General features: G+C 46.2%; 1 protein-coding gene across 1 annotated transcript in view; it reads right to left on the bottom strand.

The window, feature by feature from the left end:
- Positions 1–21,715, bottom strand: part of DOCK2 (dedicator of cytokinesis 2) — a 450,129-nt gene that overhangs the window by 32,792 nt on the left and 395,622 nt on the right. The window contains exons 37-44 of the mRNA XM_011968671.1: positions 19,630–19,720; positions 18,639–18,758; positions 14,922–15,011; positions 13,224–13,328; positions 10,409–10,550; positions 5,433–5,514; positions 4,057–4,141; positions 3,161–3,247 (exon numbers count right to left, since the gene is read on the bottom strand). Of these exons, the coding sequence (XP_011824061.1) occupies positions 3,161–3,247; positions 4,057–4,141; positions 5,433–5,514; positions 10,409–10,550; positions 13,224–13,328; positions 14,922–15,011; positions 18,639–18,758; positions 19,630–19,720 (802 nt within the window). The remainder of the gene's footprint in view (positions 1–3,160; positions 3,248–4,056; positions 4,142–5,432; positions 5,515–10,408; positions 10,551–13,223; positions 13,329–14,921; positions 15,012–18,638; positions 18,759–19,629; positions 19,721–21,715) is intronic.

Consider the following 21,715-nt stretch of genomic DNA (forward strand, 5'->3'; position numbering starts at 1 on the left):
TTCACCATGTTGGTCAGGCTGGTCTTGAACTCCTGACCTTGTGATCCACCCACCTGGGCCTCCCAAAGTGCTGGGATTGCAGGCATAAGCCACCATGCCCTGCCCAGCATTTCATATGTTTCAAAGCCATTTTACCAATATTGCCTTCTTAAGTCTAGCCAGGAATCCTATGAGCTGCACAGGACAGGTGCTCTCATGACCTCTGAGTTCTGCCACAATTGCTTTGGCAGTTCACGTCCCATTGCTGGGCCTCATTTTCTCATATACAAAATAATGCAGGTAGACAAGAACCAGGAAGAATCAGGACAAAAAACTTGGAGAACTACAAGCCAAACCAGGTGGCGGAGGTCTGTCACTTAGCTAGCACATTGATTCTAACCTTTAAAAATGTAATTCAACAGAGATGGAGGAGGGGGCTGTTGCTATTGCACTTTGCCACAGCCCTTACTAGGCTATGAAGGTATTCGAGTTTATAGCTTTTGGACTAAAGGACACCTAAGGTCCCTTTAAGCTCTAAAGTTCCATTATTTTGCAATTCCTATTTATAGATGATTAAAACTAAGAGCCAGAGATATACAATCCTTATCTAACATGTATAACTCATTAGTGACCAAGTTGAATTTGGATCTCTGACCCCTAGATCAGGGCTCCTTGTAAAAACTCCATTTCTCAGGGCCAAGAACAAGAAAAAAATAAAACCCCAATAAGCAGAACTTATACTTGAAGCTCATCAGAAAATGCCTCTCTATATAGACATTACTGTAATGATGACAATTTATGGAGGAAATAACTGAGAACAAGATAAAATTCATATAACACCAAAACAATCTTTGGAAATGAAGTCACTTACAAGACCATTAAACTTTTGTATCTGAGACACCCTGAAATTCCTGCTAACTCATCTGAGAGAGGCCATTAAAGATAAATTCACTCTGGCCAACTTTTTGAAGGTTTCCCCAATGCCTTCTATGAAAAGGCATCAGGATAAAAGAAACAAGCCAAAATCTTGACTATTTCTTTCCTAACTTCAAAATGCTGAGTTTATAAAATAAGGTAACCAGTTTAGACATTATGGGTGTCTGCATATTGATTGACTGATTAATTTATGTAAGTATTCTTTAGTTAGCATCAGCTGTGGGCCAGGGACTATGTTTAGCACTTGGAGGTATGGCAGAAAATAAAATAGACAAAATACCTGTCTTCTTGGAATTTATATTCTAGTGCAGCTTATAGTCTAATGTTACATTAATATTCTCTTAATACTAAAAATAAACAAGAAAATTATGTAGTCTATTAGGAGATAAGTGCTTTGAGCTGACACACAGTAGCTGAGGGAATGGGAAGTACAGGGATGGGCTCTCTCAGTTTGTTACAGTTTGGCAGGAATGACTGCAGAAGAGACGCCTTGCTGAGCGCCACCAGGTGACAGGGCTCAGTAAGGGCTAATGGGCAGAGGCTACAGATTGGTAGAAAGTTTCTGATTCCTTACCTCCTAAATAGGGCTAATAATAGTATGTACCTCACGGGGGCCTATGAGAATTAAATGAGATATTGCTATAAACCTCTGACATAGCACCTGGGGCACTTGTTAAAACTTATCATGTGCCATGAAGCAAGGGCACAGACACTTCCTTCCTTTTGGGGGTACTACTTGCTGGGGTGGGCTTCTTTTTCTTTTTCTTAAGGATAAAAAGATAAAGAGTCCAAGCCAGGTACCTGACAGGGGAGGTTAAAGTCATACCTTATCTCTTTTACTAACCTTGAACAATGCACTAATTAACTCTGCCTCTCAGTTCCCACATCTGCAAAATGGGAAGAATAATAATATCTACCTCATAGGGTTGCTGAGGGGTTGAAATGAGATCATGCATATGAACAGTTGAGCCCATACTCACAACAATGTTTTTGCTCTCACCATCATTGTTATACTTTTCCAAGGTCTAAGTCATGCCTATAAAAAGGAGGCAAAAGGGCTACTGAGCTGCTGGGTTCACTGAAAAGAGAGGGTCATTAAGGGTAGAAGTGACTATCTCAATGCTATCGTCTGATACAATAGCCTGAAAATGCAAGTCAGACCACGTCCCTCCTCTGCTCGTGGCTCTGCGTCACTCAGTGGGAAAGTCAAAGTCCTTATGGTGGTCTACAAGGTCCTACGTGATCTGGTATCAGACGACTGCTACTCACCCTCACTTGTTCTGGTCTGGACACAAGCATACTCTGGCCCCAGGACCTTTGCACTTGCTGTCCCCTCTGCTGGAATGTCTCTCTCTTCAATGTCAGCATGGACCCCTTCCTCATTTCCTCCAGACCTCTCCTCAACAGCCAATATAGAGGGAAGCATTCTCTGATTATCCTACTTAAAATAGCAGTCCCTCATCCATCACCCTTCTGCTTTAATTGTTTCCATCACAGTTATCATCATCTGTCACATATTTACTTTGCCTTTTTAGTCCTCTTTCCCACTAGAATGGAAGCTCCATTGCAGAATCTCTAGGTCTTAAAACAGTGCCTAACATGTTAGGTGCACATTAAGTATTTTCTGAATGAATAAATAAATAAATAAATAAACAAGACATCCTAAATATGTCCATTTATAAAGTTTCCTCACAACCACAATGACCATTCCTCTGTATCTTGGGGACTGCACGATCTTTAGCTGTCTGAGGACATGGAGACCCTAAGCTGTGCTGAGAAGCAAAATAGGTGTTTATCTGCACAAGGGAGTTCAAACATTAGGATTCTAGCCAAACGATTTCTCTCTTCTGGGCTTCGGTTTGTCCAACTATAAAATGGGTTCATATTGGGCTACTGCACAGGTGCCCCCAAGGGGGTACTGAGATGACAGGAGTATGAGGGGGATGGAGATGATTGTCCACCCTCTGCGACACCCCACCCGCCCAACAGAAGCTCCCCATTCACCAGCTTTATTACTGGAGGCCATGGAAAGTTTCATTTGCAGGGAACAAAAAGGTTATCTGACACTTAAAAAAAAATCTGAAAGGCATTATTCTGAATGCTGCCTGCATGGGAATTCTGGGACTCACACAGCAGCTTCAAAGAAAAACATGTCTCCTTTGTAAAGTCAAAGGGGCCTTTGGAGACTGGTTGTGCCCTGTGCATCGGAGGAGGGGTGGTCCTGCCATGAATGTCCCAGACTCACCTGCGACATGTGCACCACCTCAAACCAGCGCAGGATCCCCGGCAGCTTGTATGCGGTCACGAAGGAGGTTCTCTCAATCCACATGGACTGTCCATGGGCAGGGGGTGGCAAAGGCGGGAAAGCAACAAACACATTTACGAAACCTGGGTATCAGAGAAGCTTGGCAGAAACCCAGCCAGGTCCCCAGGCCTCCCAGCTACCCAAAAGCAGAATAAATATTGCAAGACCCAGAAACACGCTCTCACCTTACCCTTAAGAATTCTTTCCCAACATAAACTGTAAGCTCTCCCTGGACTTAGGCCAAGTAAATTTTAACCTTGGTTTATTAGCAGTCTGAATTTTTAGGCAATATTGAATGTATCCATTTGTTTTCTCGGGGGAGGGTTCCCAGTGTTCATTAGATTCTCAAAGACGCAGTGGCTCCAAAAATATTAAGAATTACAGCCCAAGCCAAAGAGCTGAGACTTGGAGATACCTCCTTATTCCATCTTGTTTGAATCCTAGCTGGACACACACAGAGGAGACTAGCACTCGGGGGACAGCGATGACTAAATTGCTGTGACCTCTTACTGGTGTTTGCTGGAAGGTTTGATTTTATCAACACCCCTTCTTAGCCTGAGGGTTTCTACCTGCTGGCAATGCCTGAATGCCCTGTGGTTGAAAAGGTGCCTCTGACATGAGGCCCGGGTTCTGTATTAAAGGGAAAAAGGCTCAAGAAATAAGGGCACAGGCCCTAATGGAAGAGACTGGGGAATGGACATCATGGTATCCATGGAGGTTAGCTTTATTTTCTCTGGCTTTGGATCAAGTTCCTTCCCATTCTGAGGTTGGCTGATGCATGTTCTGGTTCCTCCAGGTGGCCCCAGGGAATGATCAAGAGTAGGGAAGATACTCACGGCAAACTCATTCTCCGGGTCTACGGTTCCCCTGCGCACGGGCCGGGAGTAGTGGAACCTTTGTACGTAGTTGGATTTGTAGAAGCTGAAAGACAGGAAGAGGCTGAGGCTCCTGGTAGCTATGGCCGGCTGCTGACACCGGATCTGACCCTGCACTGTCCAGGGAGGCTCATTACAGTAAACTTCAGGCCTAGTAGAGTCCCTTGTGGTGGCATTTAAAATCCAGGTCTGTGCTCTGGGCTCCATAAGAGTGACTTTTGCACAGGCTTTCCTGACAAGGCAATTTAGAAGGTAGACTGGTCTTATGCCCCTTTGAGAACATAGTACCCCTAGAGTATCCAGGCAATTGGAATTCTAACACTGACGGTCTAGGTCATGATTTCCTGTGATCCGCAACAAAGGAGCTGAGGTCTGAGCCTAATTTCCCAGGGGTGTCCTCAAAGGATTTCTTTAGGTGTCCCAGCCAAACCCCCAAATCAGTCTTCTTGAATCTTTGGTGAGATTCTAACATCAGGGCCAGCAGAACACCGTGCTAGCTGCATAGTTATTGTCCCCTGCTCATGGGTGCCTGTCTGAGAAGGTGAGAAGGTGAGGGGAGGCTGAGACCCAAGCTGAGCTCCACCTGCTCTGCTGTGGCACTTCATGAGGCTGCTGGGAGGGGCTGCCTGTCCCTAAAGGGTCCTTCATCTTGCAAAGCAGATCCTGTTTCTGACCCAGAGGGGAGGACCTACTTTAAGACACTCAAGTGCTCCATTAGAACTTGGGCACGGGATGGGGGGAATGAGCTGGGCAGCTGGGAGGCACACAGCCTTGGGTCCCTCAGAGGCCCCACCTTGTGGCCTCATCAGTGACTTTGCAATCTGATCCAGAACAGGTGGACATCCGCCTTCATGGCACTTCCTCTAGTGTACCTTTATCAGAGCCAGAACACACCATTGTCAATGTACAACCTTCACACATGCTGAGAAGATGTCCCTCTGGGAGCATGTGCTCAGCATGGCCAAGGTCCCCTGTCTCCACCCTGCCTATCACTTGCTCAGTCACACTCTGTTTGTGGACTCCCTGGGGCCACTCTGAGATCAACCTGAGCAACAAATAGGCTGAGTGCATCCAGTTGAGCAAATGCTCAATGCTTGCTGAGGATTTGCTGAGCCATAACCCTGGCCCTCCCATCCTTCCTGGCTTCAGCCTTGTCAGGGGCAGAGCCCAGCTAATTGGAGGGTGATTCTTTGCCCAAGAGGAAAACGGGGGAACAAACTGGCTAAGATGGAGAAGGAACTAGAAAGACACTGGGGTCTGTTCTGCCACCAGCCCAGTTTGGTGGTCCCAATGGGTTCTCTTCCCCATCCTTCTTCCCTGTGGACAATGAGTCTTACTTTATAATCTGGTCAGGCACTGGCTTATTCTTGAACCTGGGGTGTTCATCCAAGACAGGCTGGACAGTGAAGCACTGGATGTCTGAAATCCATGTAGTTAAGGACTTATATCTGTTGGCTGCAGGGACAGTTTTAAGTATAGCTGGTCCTTGCTGAGACCTTCCAGGCCAGCCTTTATGGAGCCACATGTTTACTGAATGATGAACCTCAGGTTGCTGCTGCCCACTAGGCACTAATGACTAGTTAGTTACTGAGGTCCTTATCAGTGCTGTCACCTTGCAACCTTATGCCAGGACTCATAAACAGAGTTGGCTAGTGGTGTTTAATCATCATCATTGTTATATTATCATTAATAATAATACCATTGAATGAATTTATAGCTCTCAAATCAATTGCAGAGTACATCTCCTCATGATTTCATTTGATCTTCTCAATTCCACTGAGTGCATTATTAACCTAAATTGTCCCCTTCGAGGCCAGAGAAGCCAGGCCACTTGTTGAAGGTCACACAACTTGTAAGAACAGATCCAAGTTTGTATTCAGGTCCTTTAACTCTAAGCTCAGAATTCTTTCACTCTGGACTCGCTACTCAAAGGTGACCCTCTGACCAGTAGTATCAGCATCACCTGTAAGTTTGTTAGAAGTGGAGACTCTGGACTATCTGAGAACTAACTGAGTCCGGATCTGTGAAAGATCCTTGGGTGATACATATGCATGCTGAAGTTTGAGAAGCACTGCTATAGAATATGCAAATAAATGTCATTTTGCACTTCAACTCTGAAAATTTGAAAGCAACTCCCAGCAGCAGGATGGTAAGGAGCTGTGTTCAGACTCAGTGGAAAAGAGTCCCATGGTGGATGAGTGATGTCTGCAACAGGCGTAGATATTGGAGAGGCACTATGTGGGTCAGACCCTTGTCATGCCTCTTCTAGATCTGTCTTTAGTACTTCTAAGCTGACAATATGGCAAACTGGATGAACAAAGTCAGCGGTCACTGGTCCCATTCCTTACCCTCTTCCCTTTCCCTACCTCACATTTCTTCTTTACCCACATCTTTTATTTAGGTATTCAAGGTCTTTTCCCTCTATTCTACCCAATGACCACCATGACTCCAAAAAAATCTTCACCTGGGCCTGACATGTCTGCCAACTAAGGAATCAAGAACTCCTCCGGCTAGCATTCAAAGCTAGGCCAACATGGCCTTCACCCATTTTTTCATCATTATCTGGATATCCAATGGATCCTACTACTCCCTTTCCTTGGAACCTTTTCCCTCATCAGTATCCCTCTCTTGTGAACCCTTTGGACAGATGTCAAACACCACAGTCCATGAAAACAAAATTCACCCCCCAATTGGGAATTGTTTTCTTTCCTTTGGCTTTCCACAGCCTTCGTCTGTGCTTCTCTTAGGATATACCCTCCAGCTCCCTGTTGGCTTCCTCCTCCCCCTAGCCCACCTCACACCCTCCATTCCTACCCAGATCGTGAGCTTCTTCATGGCAGAGACTATGGTTCTTTCACACATAAGAAATGACCAAAACCTAGTTCCAAATTAAATTGAATTGCCTCTCTCTGATGAACTTACTCTATGCTAATATGTTAGGGTTTTCATTGATTTACTTCTGATGCCTGTTTCTGCCTTAAATAGATTTCTCTTCATGAGAGAGGAAAATGTTTAACACGAATGAATAAATCTCAGTGAAAGTATTTCTATGATTTTCAGGAAAACCCTTTTCTTTCTCAAGCCATGTGGCCAACAGCCTGCTCTGGGAAGAAAATCATTCTGGATTAAGTCTAGGGCAGGGGTTGGCAAACTATGGTCCTGCGGTCAAATCTGGTTCACTGCCTGTTTTTGTAAGGCCCAGAGGCTAAGAATAGTTTTCAATGGAGGGAAAAAGAGTATTTTGTAACATGTGAAAATGATAGAAAGTTCAAATTTTAGTGTCCATAGAGTTTTATTGGAACACAGCAATACCTGTGCATTTTTGGGTTTTCAGTGGCTGCTCTCCCACTACAACAGCAGAGCTGAGTAGTTGTGACAGAGACTGCGTGGTCACAAAGACTAAAATACTGCCCATCTGACCCCTTCCCGAAAGTTTGCAGACCCCTGTTTTAGAGAAGGTTCTAGGTCATGTTTACTGATCTTGGCCACTGGTCTTGGCCCAAGAGGAGAATCCAAACCTGTCCTGGGGAAGTCTGCGACACGAGTCCCCTGAAGCTGTGCCAGGAGGATGGCTGGTGAGGTTGTTATGCCACATGCTGAAGGTATGCGTGGAACTGGGGCCCCAGAGGCCTGGGCAACTGCAGACCCCCTACAAAGAGACTTTGGCTTTCAATGATCGTTCCCTACTTGGATACCTAAGTGAGAAATGAGATCTGTCACCCTCTCAGACTGCTTATCAGCTTTTTCGCAAGTGAAGGCAAGAGAGCATTAAGAACTCAACATTTTGTCAAAAAGCAGGCCTGAGTTCCAATCCCAGCTCCATCACTTCCTAGTTGTGACCTTGTGCAAGCTGCTTAAATTCTGTGAGCCTCAGTTTTCCTATTAGCAAAATGCAGAAAGCAATAATACCTAACTTGTAGAAGTATTGGAGGGTAAAACAACAATGCATGTAAAATGCCTAGTACATGGTAAACAGTTAATAAAGAGAATGCTGTTCATCAATCTTTTACAAAAGGATGGTGTACCAGAACATAGGTTTTCAGACAGATAGATGGTGAGGTTTAAGTACTGGTTCCATCACTAACTAGCTTTGTAACCTTAGGCAAACCACTTTACGTCTCTGCCCCACATATTTCTTCTCCATGAAATAGGGAAAATCAACACTCCCCTTAGAGGTTTTTATAGGATATAAAGCCCTCAGTTCCATGAAAACGACATTTAGCAAATAATAGCCCTTCCCCTTTTCTTTTGCACCTGTCTCCTGGCACTGAACCAGGGGAGAGCTATGTCCCAGGAACACGTACTCTCTCCCTAGCCTCATGTTAAAAGGCCACAGAGCTGTTCAATCCCAGGAGGTCCACTTAGAAAGGCCTTAGAACTAATCCCATGTCTCGCCTATAACCAAACTCATATTTGTAACCAGCCCAGCCCACCACCAGTTGCATTTCCTCCTGCAAATAACCATGGTAGAGCAGGTACGCGGGGCAGGCAAGCATAATGAAAAGGTTACAGATGAATATTTACCACTGGAGAGAAGAATATTTGGATTAAAGTACAGCAGACTGAGCAGACCAGCCATGCAACCTGTTAACCCCATTTTAAAGGCTGTAACTTAATTTGTGCTAAAGGGTGCAATGCTGGGAGCTAGGCTGAGTTAATGCGCTCCCTGGCTCAGCAGTTGGCCCTATTCTTGCGTTTATATGCTCTCTGCCATGTGAATCCTGTCTGTTGCCCAACACCAGCTGCTGGCCTGCTAAACACCATGCTTGGCCACACTGGCACTCACTTATACTGCACCCTAGCATCACCCCATGTGACTTCTGTGTACTGTGTACTCCAAGCGAGCTGGCTGCTTCTCTGCCTCCTTCCTCCCTTTCTCTATTTATTTATCTCTTTTCTTCTTTCCTCTTTCTGTGTTGTTTCCTTTTCATTTCTATTAATCAACAAATATTTACTGGGAGTCCCTTTGTACCAGGCACAAAGGAGAGGGGGACTTAACTGCAGGGAGCAAGCCAGGGCAAGCATCTTCCCTCATGGAGCTTACACTCTAGCTCGCCTCCATGCATGTTTAAAAAGTGCCAGAGATAAAGGCAAATTGAGACAGATTTTCCAAGGAAAACGGAGCTTAAGATACCAAGGTCATGAAGAGTTCAGAAAGGCCACATTTGACAATAGAAAAACCATGGCAGGCCTCTTCTAGAAGGTGACGCCAAGCTAGGGTCTGATGGGTAAGAGACAGCTAGTCATGTAAGGAGCTGAGGAAGGGCACCCCAAGCAGAGGGAACAGAGAATATGAATGCTCAGAGGCGGCAACAAGCTGGGCACATCACAGGAACAGAAACAAGACCACTGTGGTCAGAGGGATGTGATAAAGGGAAAGAGGGATGGGGGGTGATGACGCTGAACAGGCAGGCAGGGGTCAGATCATGGATGGCCTTGCAGGCCTTGCTTAGCAGTTTTGATTTTATTATGATGGCAATGTGGCATCATTTCAGTTCGTGGAGACTGCTATGCTCCTTACTGCCTAAGGCCTCTGCACAGAAGCATCCCTCCTTCTGTCTGGGATATTCTCCCCACCTCCTGCTAAGCTTTGGTTGTTTGTCATCTCAAACGTCACCTTCCTCAAGGATGCTTTCTCTCCTTTCCCAACCACAGTACTCTGCATGGCTTTCTCGAGGCACAGATTATATTTTTGTAAATAAATATGGAATAGTGCAGTTAGTCACTTAACGCCTCTTTTAGTTGCTACACTGTAAGCTCCCTGAACGTAGGACCATTTTGTGAATGAAAATCTCCAGTCCCTTGCACCTTGCTTAGCATAGAGTAAGGGCTTGAGAGTATTCAATATAAGAATGAATGAGTGAGTGAGTGAATTAATCAATGCATACAACATTTACGATGTATTGAAATGGGTTCTTTGGATCTCATCTCGAATATTTACTGAGAGTCACTCTGTACCAGGCACCATGGGAGATGGGAACTTACTGCAGAGAGCAAGTCAGAGCAAGCGTCTTTCCTCACGGAGTTGACATTCTAGCTCACATTCATGCACTTTTTAAAAAGCACCAAAGATAAGAGGAAATGGAGACAAAATTTCCAAACCAAACAGAGCTCGAGATACCAGGATCATGAAGAGACCAGAAAAGGATCCAAAGAACATGGATCCAAAGAACATGTTGCATGTTCCTGCGACACGGCACCATTGCAATGATTCTGGCAGCAGCTCTGAGCTCTAAGGTGGGTCTTTGTGTGCTGCAGCCCCGGCAGGGCTACTCAGGTCTGGCCCATTGGCTAGGGCATTCTCCAAGGATACACTGGCCTGGAGCATTCTTCACATCATCTCCCGGGGCAGAGGTGGTGTTCATCTTCTCTGCATTGGGGAACTGGGTCATCAGCTGCATCTGGAAATCTTCTCTTCGCTCATACTCCTTCCCGCGGTAGATGAACACTTTGTTCTGCAGAGAAAGGATGCTCATTAGATATTTGGGGACCCAGGTGTGAAGAAAGGGGCCAAGCAAAGCTGGAGAGCTTGTAAAATGACCATGGTCCAGTGCATCACTCTCCTCTTGGTTTCCCTACAGGGGGAAAGGAAGAGCTCAACTCACTGACCTAGCAGAGGCCATCACTACTCTAAAGAGTCTAGAGGAAGGGAAGATCATGGATGCTGAGAACTTTCTTCTTACCATCCTATGTACAGCTTCCAGAATAATTACTCACTCAGGTTTCACTGTGTCACACCCACTCTCCTATATACATGGCCACAACATTTCCCCGTTGCCTGTAATGGGCCATGTGGGCTGGACCTGTGGGCTGGAAGGACTCAGCTTTCATATCCTCATCACCTGGCTTCTGGCTCTAAGCCTGTGAAAACACACTCTTTATCCTTCCTGATCATGTTCGTCTCTTATAGACCAGTGATTCTCAAATAAAGGTGATGTCCCCCAAGGGACATCGGCAGTATCTGGAAACATTTTTTGGTTGTCACAACTGAGAGTGGGGGATGCTACTAGAACCTTCGGGGTAGAGGCTAGGGATGCTGCTAACATCCTACAATGCACAGCACAGCCCCACAATGAAGAATTTTCAGGCCCAAAGTATCAATAGTGCTGAGGTTGAGAAACTCTGCTCTAGACATCTGTGCCATCCATACTGCCTAAAATGGCCCCTAAGTTCTTCTATCCAAACACACATCTGTCATTTATCTCTACATATCAGTGTTTCCAAACCTAGCTGATTGTCCAAGGAGCCTAGAAGACTTTTAAAAATTCAGATTCCCAGTTGGGCGTGGTGGCTCACTCCTGTAATCCCAGCACTTTGGTAGGCCAAGACAGGCGGATCATGAGGTCAAGAGATACAGACCATCCTGGCCAACATGGTGAAACCCTGTCTCTACTAAAAATACAAAAATTAACTGGGCGTGGTGGTGCGTGCCTGAAGTCCCAGCTACTTGGGAGCCTGAGGCAGGATAATAGCTTGAACCCCGGAGGCAGAGGTTGCAGTGAGCTGAGATCAAGCCACTGCACTACAGCCTGGGCGACACAGCAAGACTCCATTTCAAAAAAGAAAAGAAAAGAAAAGAAAAACATTCAGATGCCCAGGGCCCACTCCAGACCTGCTGAAATGGAACCTGTGGGAGTGGGGCCCAGGAGTCTGCACTTTAACAAGTTCCCCAGGGGATTCTGATGTACAGCCAGGTGTGGGAAGCCGCCTCTACTTCCTCCATGAAGCCCACACCCCTCTCTGTAGCTCATGGCAGTCACTCCTGCAGGCCCACTCTCACCTCCACATCGATTGTTGACCAATAACTGTGAGTGATTTATCTCCTTGACTAGACTAAATCAAGTGAGGTTGGAGACCAGATTTGCCATTTCTGTTGTATTTCCCTCACCCCAGAATTGAACCATAGACTCCCAGACTGAAGGCAGCCTACTGGTGATCTAATCCAATTCATCACATGATGGGTAAATAAGCCACTAGAGCAGCGGTTCAGAAACTGTGCTCCAGGGACACCTGAGGGTCCCAAGACCCTCTCAGGAACCACAAGATCACACTGTTTTCACAATAACATGAAAGCTGTTATTTATCCTTTTCATTCTCATTCTCCCATGAGGGTACAAAGGAGCTTTCCAAGGCTGCGAGATGTGTGATCGCAACAGATTGCAGAAGCAGACATGAGAATCTAGATGTCTTAAGTCAGACATTAAAGAGATTTGCAGAAATGTGAAGCAATCTCGTGATTTTCACTGATTTTTTTTTATTGGAAAATAGAGGTATTTTTCCTAAAATTGCAGTTTATGTTAACATGTAATGGGTCTATTATTGCTATTTTTATTTTTTTAAATTTTATTTATTTTTTGAGACAGGGTCTCTCTTTGTTACCCAGGCTGGATGGAGTGCAGTGGCTCCATTATGACTCACCGTAGCCTCAGCCTTCTGGGTTCAAGTAATCCTCCTGTCTCAGGCCCCAAATAGCTGGGATTATAGGTGTGCATCACCACGCCCAGCTAATTTTTGTATTTTTTGTAGAGACAGGGTTTCACCATGTTACCTAGGCTGGTCTTGAACTCCTGAGCTCAAGTAATCTGCCCACTTCAGCCTCCCAAAGTGCTGGGATTACAGGCATCAGCCACCATGCCTGGACCATTTTTGTATTTTCAAATACACGAACACTTTAAAAAACATTTTCTTAATTTCTCACGTGGTAAATGTAGATAGAGATTATCTTTATACACACAAGTTCTTTGGGGTCCTCAATCATTTTTAAAAGAGAAAGAAGGTTCTGAAACCAAAAGGTCTGAGAATGACTGCTCTACAGTAACTCCTGGCAGCAAACCTCTGCCAGCAAACGTCCTCCAGCCACTCTTTGAACACCTCGTTCCAGTGATGGGAAACTCACTACCTCACGAGGCAGCTGTAGTTGCTGTGTAGTTAAAGAAACACAGTAGATGAGAGATGTTGGTGATTAGGACGGGAGCACTGACTGGGGAGTCTCCTGGGGATGGGGGCAGCACTCAGACAGAGAAGAGCACCGCTTCTGAGCACAAGCAAATCCTCAAAGCATAGAGGGACCGCTGAGATGCCGAGGCCCCGGGGCTCTCGCCTGGTGTCCAAGTCACCCTCAAACTCACCCGCAGGAAGGAGGGGAATCCCTGTCCGTAGTATCCAACAGCAAAGTAGTCTGGTTTGGGCCTGAGGATTTTCATGATGCTTTCATAGAATTTTGCCTGCTGGATCTAAAGGAAGAAAACAAGGTTTGTTGCAACACAGATGTGTATCAAAGGCACATTCAACTCCAAGAGGCTTTGTGAAGACATTATTATACCAGAACCAATGAGCCATGTGCACATATTTGTATATCTGTGCTATGTCTATAATCACAATAGTAATAGCTACATTTACAGTATACCAGGGACTGTGTTAATCACTCTACCTACACTAGCGTGGTTACTTGAATCATCCTTGTAGTAATCCCATGAGCATCTCCATTTTGCAGATAAAGAAATGGTATCTCATAAAGCAGCCAGTAAGCATGGAGCTGAACCCAGTAAGCTGCATCCAGGGTTCCCATCATTGCATCTCTGCTCCCACCTCCATGCATACTTGGGCATGGATTTGTGAGGCTAGGGAATGAATAAATGTCCCCAGATACAGATGTTTTCCTGTTTTCCTGTGCATGTATACCTAAGACATTTCATCTATTCTAAGAGGTGTGTGTTTTCCATATTTTAACATCTCTGGAAACAGTCTGAATCTTACTTTACACCTAATGGCATCTTATAACTGCAGTTGGCTCTGAAGGAATCATGACACGGCACAATAAAAAGAATGATGTATGATCGATGGCATCTTCCATTTGATACAATCTGGAAGATACATGTGGATCTAGACAGATGCCTGTGTGATGTGGACTCTGTGCAGGCAAGTACACATACATTAGTGTGTGTCTGAATGTATCCTCTGTGTGTGTGTGTGTGTGTGTGTGTGTGTGTCTTGGGCATAGGCACTGGCGAACATCTATGTGGATGTACACGTGGGGTAGGTATCAGGTGTCCCTTGGTGTGTGTATTTGCATATCATCTTACAAACAGTGAAAACAGTTAACAGCTCAGTTGTTTTTAACAAGATCACCATACCTTCCCCCAACCAAAAGCTATCAATCCTTTTCTAACATTCTGACTCTGTAAGTTGCTGGCCTGGCCTCTCTAAATGGGCTAAGAGGGTCCCTGGGGTCCTGCTGCTCAGGCAGCCAGAAAATATGTGGGGAGTGTGGGTGGGAGGGAAGCAGCCAAAAAGTTCTGCATTTCCCTGCAGAGTCCAACTCCCCGCCAAACCCAGGCTTCTGCAGTACAAGCAGGATCAGCTGGGCTGGCTTCCCCTGCTCTCCACTTCCCCCACCAAATCGTGAGCATCGATGCTAATGGGAGTAACCAGATGGGGAGCATTTTAATGTGATTTATTTGTTAATCAGAAAGCACAAATTTGTGTTTTTATTTAATTGGTTTAGTGATTTGTGGAACTTTTACTGCAAATGTAGCACAGCGTTTATTGGGGCTGTGGTGGCGGCGGCAGTTGCAGCCCCACGCAGGTACTCAATGCTCCCTCTGAGACGCTGTCACCGAAGCATTTCCCCACGACATCTCTCTTTGGAAATACTCCGAACGGGAAGGGAGATGCTCAGTACAGCCTCGCTCAGGTCCTCCTTCCATTCATTTTCTATTTCCCCAACCCCGCCTGGCCCTCATCCCCATCTCCCCAGGATCTTGGGTGAGCTGAGGCCCTGAGCACCCAGCCTGCAGGGCATTCAGCCTTCCCAGGGGATGCCTTACCAGGTTCTGGCTGAGCAGCTCATAGTCAAAGATCTCCATCTCGTACTGTTCCGCCAACTCCTTGCACAGACTGATGGCCTCTTCCCACATCTACAGGAAGGTCACAGGGACAAAGGTGAGGCAGCACCTCCAGGTTTGCAGAGCCCTTGCTGAGGAAGGGACCCCGGCTTAGCTGTGCTTCCTGGGACTGAGTGGAAACCTCGCTCTGATCCAGACCCACCCCCCATTAAGAGGGATTGGGGGGCTTCCTAGAGAGGACGACCTTCCTCTGGCCTCTCACCCGAGTTTCTTGATAAATAATTGAGCAGGCACAGATGAGGCTAAACCCTTTAATTACACGCTCTCTGATTCTTCACAACCACTCTGAGAGGTAACTGACACCATCTTCATTGTCCAGGTTAGAAACAGAGGTTCAGAGAGGCCTGGCAACCTGTCCCGGGTCAAACGTCTCACTAAAAGCAGAGTCGGGATGCAAGCCTCCGTGTGTGTCTCCAGGGCCTTGCTCTTCAGTCCTTGCCTCCCACATGCTCGTGTTTAGTGAATGAAACCTTTGATTCCCTCACCTCCTCAGAGAAGTATTGGCCCCCTTTTCCAAAGATAAATGGTTCACAGAGAAGTGAACAAGGTGGCCCAAGGTCAGAGTTTCCAGGGACAAAGTTGGGGCCAGGCCCCAGTTCTCCTGATATGCAGTCCTGGGATTCTTCTACTCTGCCAATCCTGACGCTTTTTATTGGGATTATTTGACGTGTGGAAGTAAGGAGTCAGGTAGCATAGAGGTGGGAGGGGTGGTGCTAGAGTATTAAAAAAAATTAAGACTTTTTATCCCTAAACACAGTGGATACTTCTCTTCTCTGTCTTAGACGAGAGTCAATAGATCACGTCACTCTCTTAGACCGAAGGAGGTCAGGATGGTCTGCAGAGTCAGGGGAGATGCAGGGCGGACCGGAGGCTGGCAATCTCAAGGGATACCCATTACATTTCACCTTCAGTTTAAAATGGAAAATGCACCTAAATGGAGAAGCTGGGGGAGGTAGGAGGAGGAGAGAGGGGAGGTTGCCAATATGCAGTGTGAGCTGTGTAGCAAAAGTGCTCTCTCTGCATCCAAGCATAAAAATAAATAAAACCAAGTGCCGAGTGGAGACGCCACGGCTGTAAACCCACGGACAGCTTAGCAAGCAGCATAAAAATGCTTTATGTGCTAGGAGGAGGAACCAAGTGTACGGGCCAGGCTGAGGTTTTCTCTTCACCCTGAACCAGAAGGTGGGGGTAATCCCCCTGGGCTGAGGCCAGGGGACTGTTGGGCTCAAGTATAGGTCTTTGTCTACTTGTCACTGTAATATGAACAGGGAGAAGAAAGGCTCTCCCCATGGGTTAAGAAATCACTAAGAGACCAGGGAAGCGGTGGGGCAGGAAGTCAGGTGCCTGGGATTTCCTCCCAGTTCTGCCTGTGTGGCCACTGGGACCTCCAGCAGTCACTGATTTCTCTGAGTCTTACACATTCATTTGTAAGCACACGCTGGGTTCTGGGCATGGTGTGGTGTGCAGTAACGAAACAGATATAAAGATGGACGAGACACAGACTCTGCTCTCATGAAACATAACTGGACAAAGTATATACATCAATAGATGAAATCGTTTGGTTTTGAGCAATTTAGAGGAGTCGGTCGGGTGATGGAGAGATGAACTTACAGAGTAGAAAGCCAGCATGTGTGCCTGGAGCAATGAGCCTCCCTGAGGAGGTATGGGGAAGGAAAGTTGACGGGATGCTGAGGAGTTTGGGCTTCCTTCTAGAAGCTTTCATAGCAGCGGCTTTCAGGGTAAGCCGTACCCATCTGCTCCCTCCTCTCTGCTCCCAAAGTACTTTGGCACCACCCTGTTCCCTTGCCTTTTTCCCTGTCATTGCATAATGCCAAAGAGCAATGCAAAAGAGATTATTATTGGCATGTCTGTTTTGCCCACTAGACAGTAAGTTCTTTGAGGCTGGGGATCATGCCTTTTTCCTCTCTGCTCAGCACAGAGTGCGCTGAATTGAATACCTTGCTGAGGACAAAGCTCAACATGTACTTTAAGGCTCTCACACTGCAACCTACTTAATCAGCTGATAAACAAATAGTAAGCTCTGACTTGACACCCAGCAGGGCAGGAGGTTCAAGGGATGGCAGCATCTCTGCCCTCAAGAGGCTTATAATTGTAAATTATGAAAACAGTGCTCTCCAACTGCTTGAGTCTCGGGAATTTATAAGCCCTTCCACAGACATTACCTCATTTTATCTTTCCAGAAAAGGTAGAGGGATCCGACTAAGACAGATGCAATAAACTACAGCGACAGGATGGGCCCAAATTAAGTGCTAAATTGCGTCCTGATAAACTGTAAGAGGTCTTGCAATGCAGAGGAGAGGGAGGGCTGCAGGTAAGCCAGAGGACTCAAGAAAGGCTTGAGAGAGGAAGTGGCGGAGTAGGGTAATGATGACGATTACTGACATTTCACCAGCTATTACTACGCACTAGGTCCTACGCCAGGTGCTCTACCTGCATTTTCTCACTCTATTTCACAGCACAACTAGAAAGAAGGTACTATTAGCATTTCACTGTTATGGGTGGGGATTGGAGTCTCTTAGGTCAAGGGAAGGTAGAGGAACAAGGATTGCAACTGGGTCATCTGGCCCCAGAGCTTGAGCATGTGGCCACTGATCTATGTTCTTTATAGGGTGCCTGGCAGTTTTGGGGCTGGTACTTCCTGAAGGTCCACCAGAGGCTGGAGCTGGGCAGCAGCTGGTCTGGCCAATCTCCTGACCAAACCCAACCAAGCATCCTTGCTGTTTAAAGATCAAGGATGACAGTGCATGTCATTCATCCATTCAGTTCATTCATTTATGAATGCCCAGTGATTAGAACAGAACCTAGGACACACGCCTACATATTCACTGGGGACTTCCTAGGTTCTGTCCTAGTCACTGGGCATTTAGCAGTGGACAAGACAAGTCTCTGATCTCATGGCATTCTAAATTGGGGAGCCAGAAAATAAACAAGTAAAAGGAAAATGAACAAGATGATGTCTCATAGGAACAAGTGCTTTGAAGAAGCCATAAGGGTAACCTGGTGCAGAGGTGCTGCTGGTTTGTCTAGTGGTGGTCAGGGAAGGCCTCCTTAGCATGTGGCATCTGAGTGAATCCCAGCCTTCCAGTGGGCAGCTGTGGTAGAGGAATGCTTCCAGCTGGGAAAAGCAAGTACAAAGCCCCTGAGTTTGAAAAGAGCTTGGCATAGAGCACGTGAGCAAGAGGGACCCCAGCAGGGATGAAATGAGAGAGACAGCCAGGGCACAGCTCATGTGGAGCCTCATGGGCCATGGGAGGGATTGTGTACTTTGTTTTAAGTAGATTGGGGGAGCCATTAAGAAATTGCGAGCAGGGGAATGGCATAATGCAATCTATGTTTTAGGATCATCCTCTCTTCTCTATGGAGGATGATATGTTGGGGGTAGTAGAGGAAGCAAGAAAATTGTGTAGGAGCCATTGCAGTGCCCAGGTGAGCCATGTTGGTGCCTTACATGGAGGTGGAAGGAATGGAGATGCAGAGGAAGTGGAGAGAAGTGATCAGAGTTAGGATTTGGAGGGCTATCTGACAGAGCTGAGGATAGATTGGATATAGGGTATGGGAGAGAACCACCCTTCCAGTGGCCAGGGTCCCCACAGAGAGAGGGCGGCAGGGACAGATTACCTTTCCTTTGTCAAAGTAGCCTATGATGATCTCGTAGAGCGTCTCCTTGAGCTGCCGGTGTGTCTGGGGGTGTTGCTGGCCCGTCTGCATGACCTGTGATGCACACTGCTCATCCGACCACTGCAAAGAGAAGACACGGGAAGTCACACAGGGCCAGAGGCTGCCGAGAGCAGGTATCTTCCCAGGATTAAAGGCAGGAACCGCCCTCCCCACACCCTGTCCTTTCGGTCTCTCTTCCTTTCTTGAACTCAGCTTACTTCTGGAAACTTGGGGTACCACTGGAGAGGCTGCCCTTTTGAGGCATGAGTACCCAGGATATTTGGAAGTTGCCCTCCAGGCAGCACTAATGTCTCAAGTTCCAAAACAGACAAATGAGGGGACGTGAAATATTAAAACCACAGGGATTAGGAGTCCGATGAAGCCCTGCAAACGCCCTCCCCTCTGCTAGCTTCCCCGGGCCTGTCCTGGGTGCCAGTGGTCAGTCAGAGAGATGCTGGGCTGCAATTTCCACTTGTGAAGCCTCCTGATTTTTGTTGAGTTGCATTTATCTTACTCTTTGTTGGCTCTCTGTGTGCGCTGTGTAGGGATTTACTTCGAACCCCTAAGAAACATGCTCCCAGCTCTCCCAAAGCCAAAGGAAATCATTCTGATTTTTTTGCCAGCTACAGCTAAGTTCTCAACAGAAGGAATGCAGCTCAGTGGGCATGCCAATGATTTACTGTTAATAGCAGTTTAGATATTATATAAAACTGCAAAACATATCTCGGAGGGGTGTTGTTGTTGCTAAATGTAAAGATCACTCAAAACCACATGTGATCAGGGAAGCAGTGCAAAAAGTACCCTGCCAGCTCAAGAGTTTGGAGACACAGAGCAAAACAAAATGTATTTGGATTATTATTCTTTTTCTTTTTTTTCTTTTTTCACTCTTCGACTTGCTGTGAGGCCCTGTCAGGATCCCAGAATAAATGCCCTTCACCCAAAGTGACAGTACCTTGAGAAGCCAAGTGTGGAGAAGGAGCGTGTAGGCAGCCTCTGTGTAATTGTCACAGTCCAGGTGAAGATCACGGAGTTTGTACAGGTACCTGTTTGAGGGAAAATATGCTGAGCTACCAGGCGCAGTGACAAGGAGACATCTGGCAGGGACAAGCAGAAGCCCAGAGAACAACTGGGGTACCTCTCTGGGTGGCAAGAAAGTCCTTCTTCCTGGATAACCAGCCCTTTGTGTGGGTGATAATGACAGCACCTAGTGTGTGTTGGGTACTTAGTGCATGCCAGGTACTGTGCTAAGTATTTTAAATTTCTTAGGTTACTTAATCTTTATGACAACCCTGTGAGATGAGTCTCAGGAATTCCTATTTTCAGATGAGAGAACTATGGCCTGGACAAGTTAGGTGCCATCCCAGATAACATGCAACTTGATAATGAATGTTCTGGCCAATGCAATATGACAAGCAAGAGAAATAAACAAAGGAGAGAGAGACAATTTATTCAGAGTTCTGTGCTAATAAACCGAAGAGTCAGGACATGATCCCTACTCTTAATCATTGTGTCATTGCAGGAGTATGAACAAGCCACAGCAGCTGTAAGGGACAGTTCCCACCCCTCTCTACAGAGTTCTCTGTGTGTAAGTAAGTGCATTTTTTGGTAATGAAAGGAAGTGGATCGGGGTTGGAGAACAGATATTCACAGGGAGACCTTGAGCTGTCAGTAGGAAGAGTTAGCTATTTGACTGCAGTCACATTTTAACTTCCTGTCCCTTTGAAAAGTGAGATCCCAGTTATGAACCATGAGACGGCAATATAACTGAGGGGTACTGAGGATGGGAACAAGGACAAAGGCAGGGTGCTTTGAAAAATTCTTAGATAACTGATTCATAATAGGTATTAAGGAGTGAATTAATTTCTCTGTGCCTTAGTTTGCTCATCTGTAAAATGGCAACACTCACAGAACTTATCTATAAAGTAACTGGGCATATAAAGGGCCAAGGAGATCATGTGTGTCTTACAAAAGGCTCAATACATGACAGCTCGCATCGCTGCTAAGGAATGCAAGTATGCTCTGAAAGTGATTAGCCTGTAGCTGGCACTGAGCAGCGGCAGCTGTTATCTATTACCACTGTGAACTAGATTCCTCTACAAAACATTCTCTCCTGCCACCGTTGGAAACAGAATCCAGAGGCAATGAACCACTGTACTGGTGACTTGAATATCATTAGGAGGATTTATTTAAACCCAACTCTAAGTAATGTGGTGAGGGGAGATGCTGATTTCTTTCTGGGAGAGGAGAGGCAGGGAATGCCTGCCATGGTGCCAGCATTCCACCCTGGCACACGGTCTCACACCAGGCAACACAGGGTTTCTCGGGCATCTCCACTCAACGTGTGTCTCAGTGCTCAGGTTTATGTTCCTTTCGAGAAAAACGCTTTCTGCACGAAGCTCACCAAAGGAGCAGTGAATGTTCAGGGTTCCTGGCCACATAAAATGGGCCAGTGGGACAAATGTAGGCCGCCTGAAATCAGGGTAGGGACCGCCAAAGATTTTGAGGCAAGGAAAGGTCACCAGTGGTGATTTGATAGCCGCTGTGCTAGGATGCCCTGTCAGTATTTTGTTCATTCACTTATTCTTTCAGCAAAGCTGTACGGGGCATCCAGGCTATTCCAGGCCTTAGAGATAAGCAGTGACAAAAGCAGGCACTGTTCTCAGGGTTTGGGATTTAAAGTCTAGGAGAAGAGACAGGCATGAATCAAATCATCAGATACGTAACTGCAAGAACACAGCGATGGTATGTGTTGTGAAGGAGTGGTCTATGGTACTAGGAGAGCAGCCTTTATCCAGGTGGGGAGAAGAGAGGCTTCTAGAAAGGTTCCCATGGCAGAACAGTTGATCTGAAGGGGAAGCGGATGAGTTGGGAGAGCTTCCCAGGCAGAAACATTCATTCGTTCATTCATTCATTCATTCATTCATTCATTCAACAAATGGGTGTTTTATTATCATGTATTTTTATCAATTCATCATTCCAACAATGCTATTAAGATGAGAAAACTGAGATCCAGGTTAAAAGAGCCAGAGCCAGAAGCA

This window comes from Mandrillus leucophaeus, unplaced genomic scaffold (genome assembly GCF_000951045.1).
Source record: "Mandrillus leucophaeus isolate KB7577 unplaced genomic scaffold, Mleu.le_1.0 Scaffold855, whole genome shotgun sequence".
In the NCBI taxonomy this organism is placed as follows: domain Eukaryota; kingdom Metazoa; phylum Chordata; class Mammalia; order Primates; family Cercopithecidae; genus Mandrillus; species Mandrillus leucophaeus.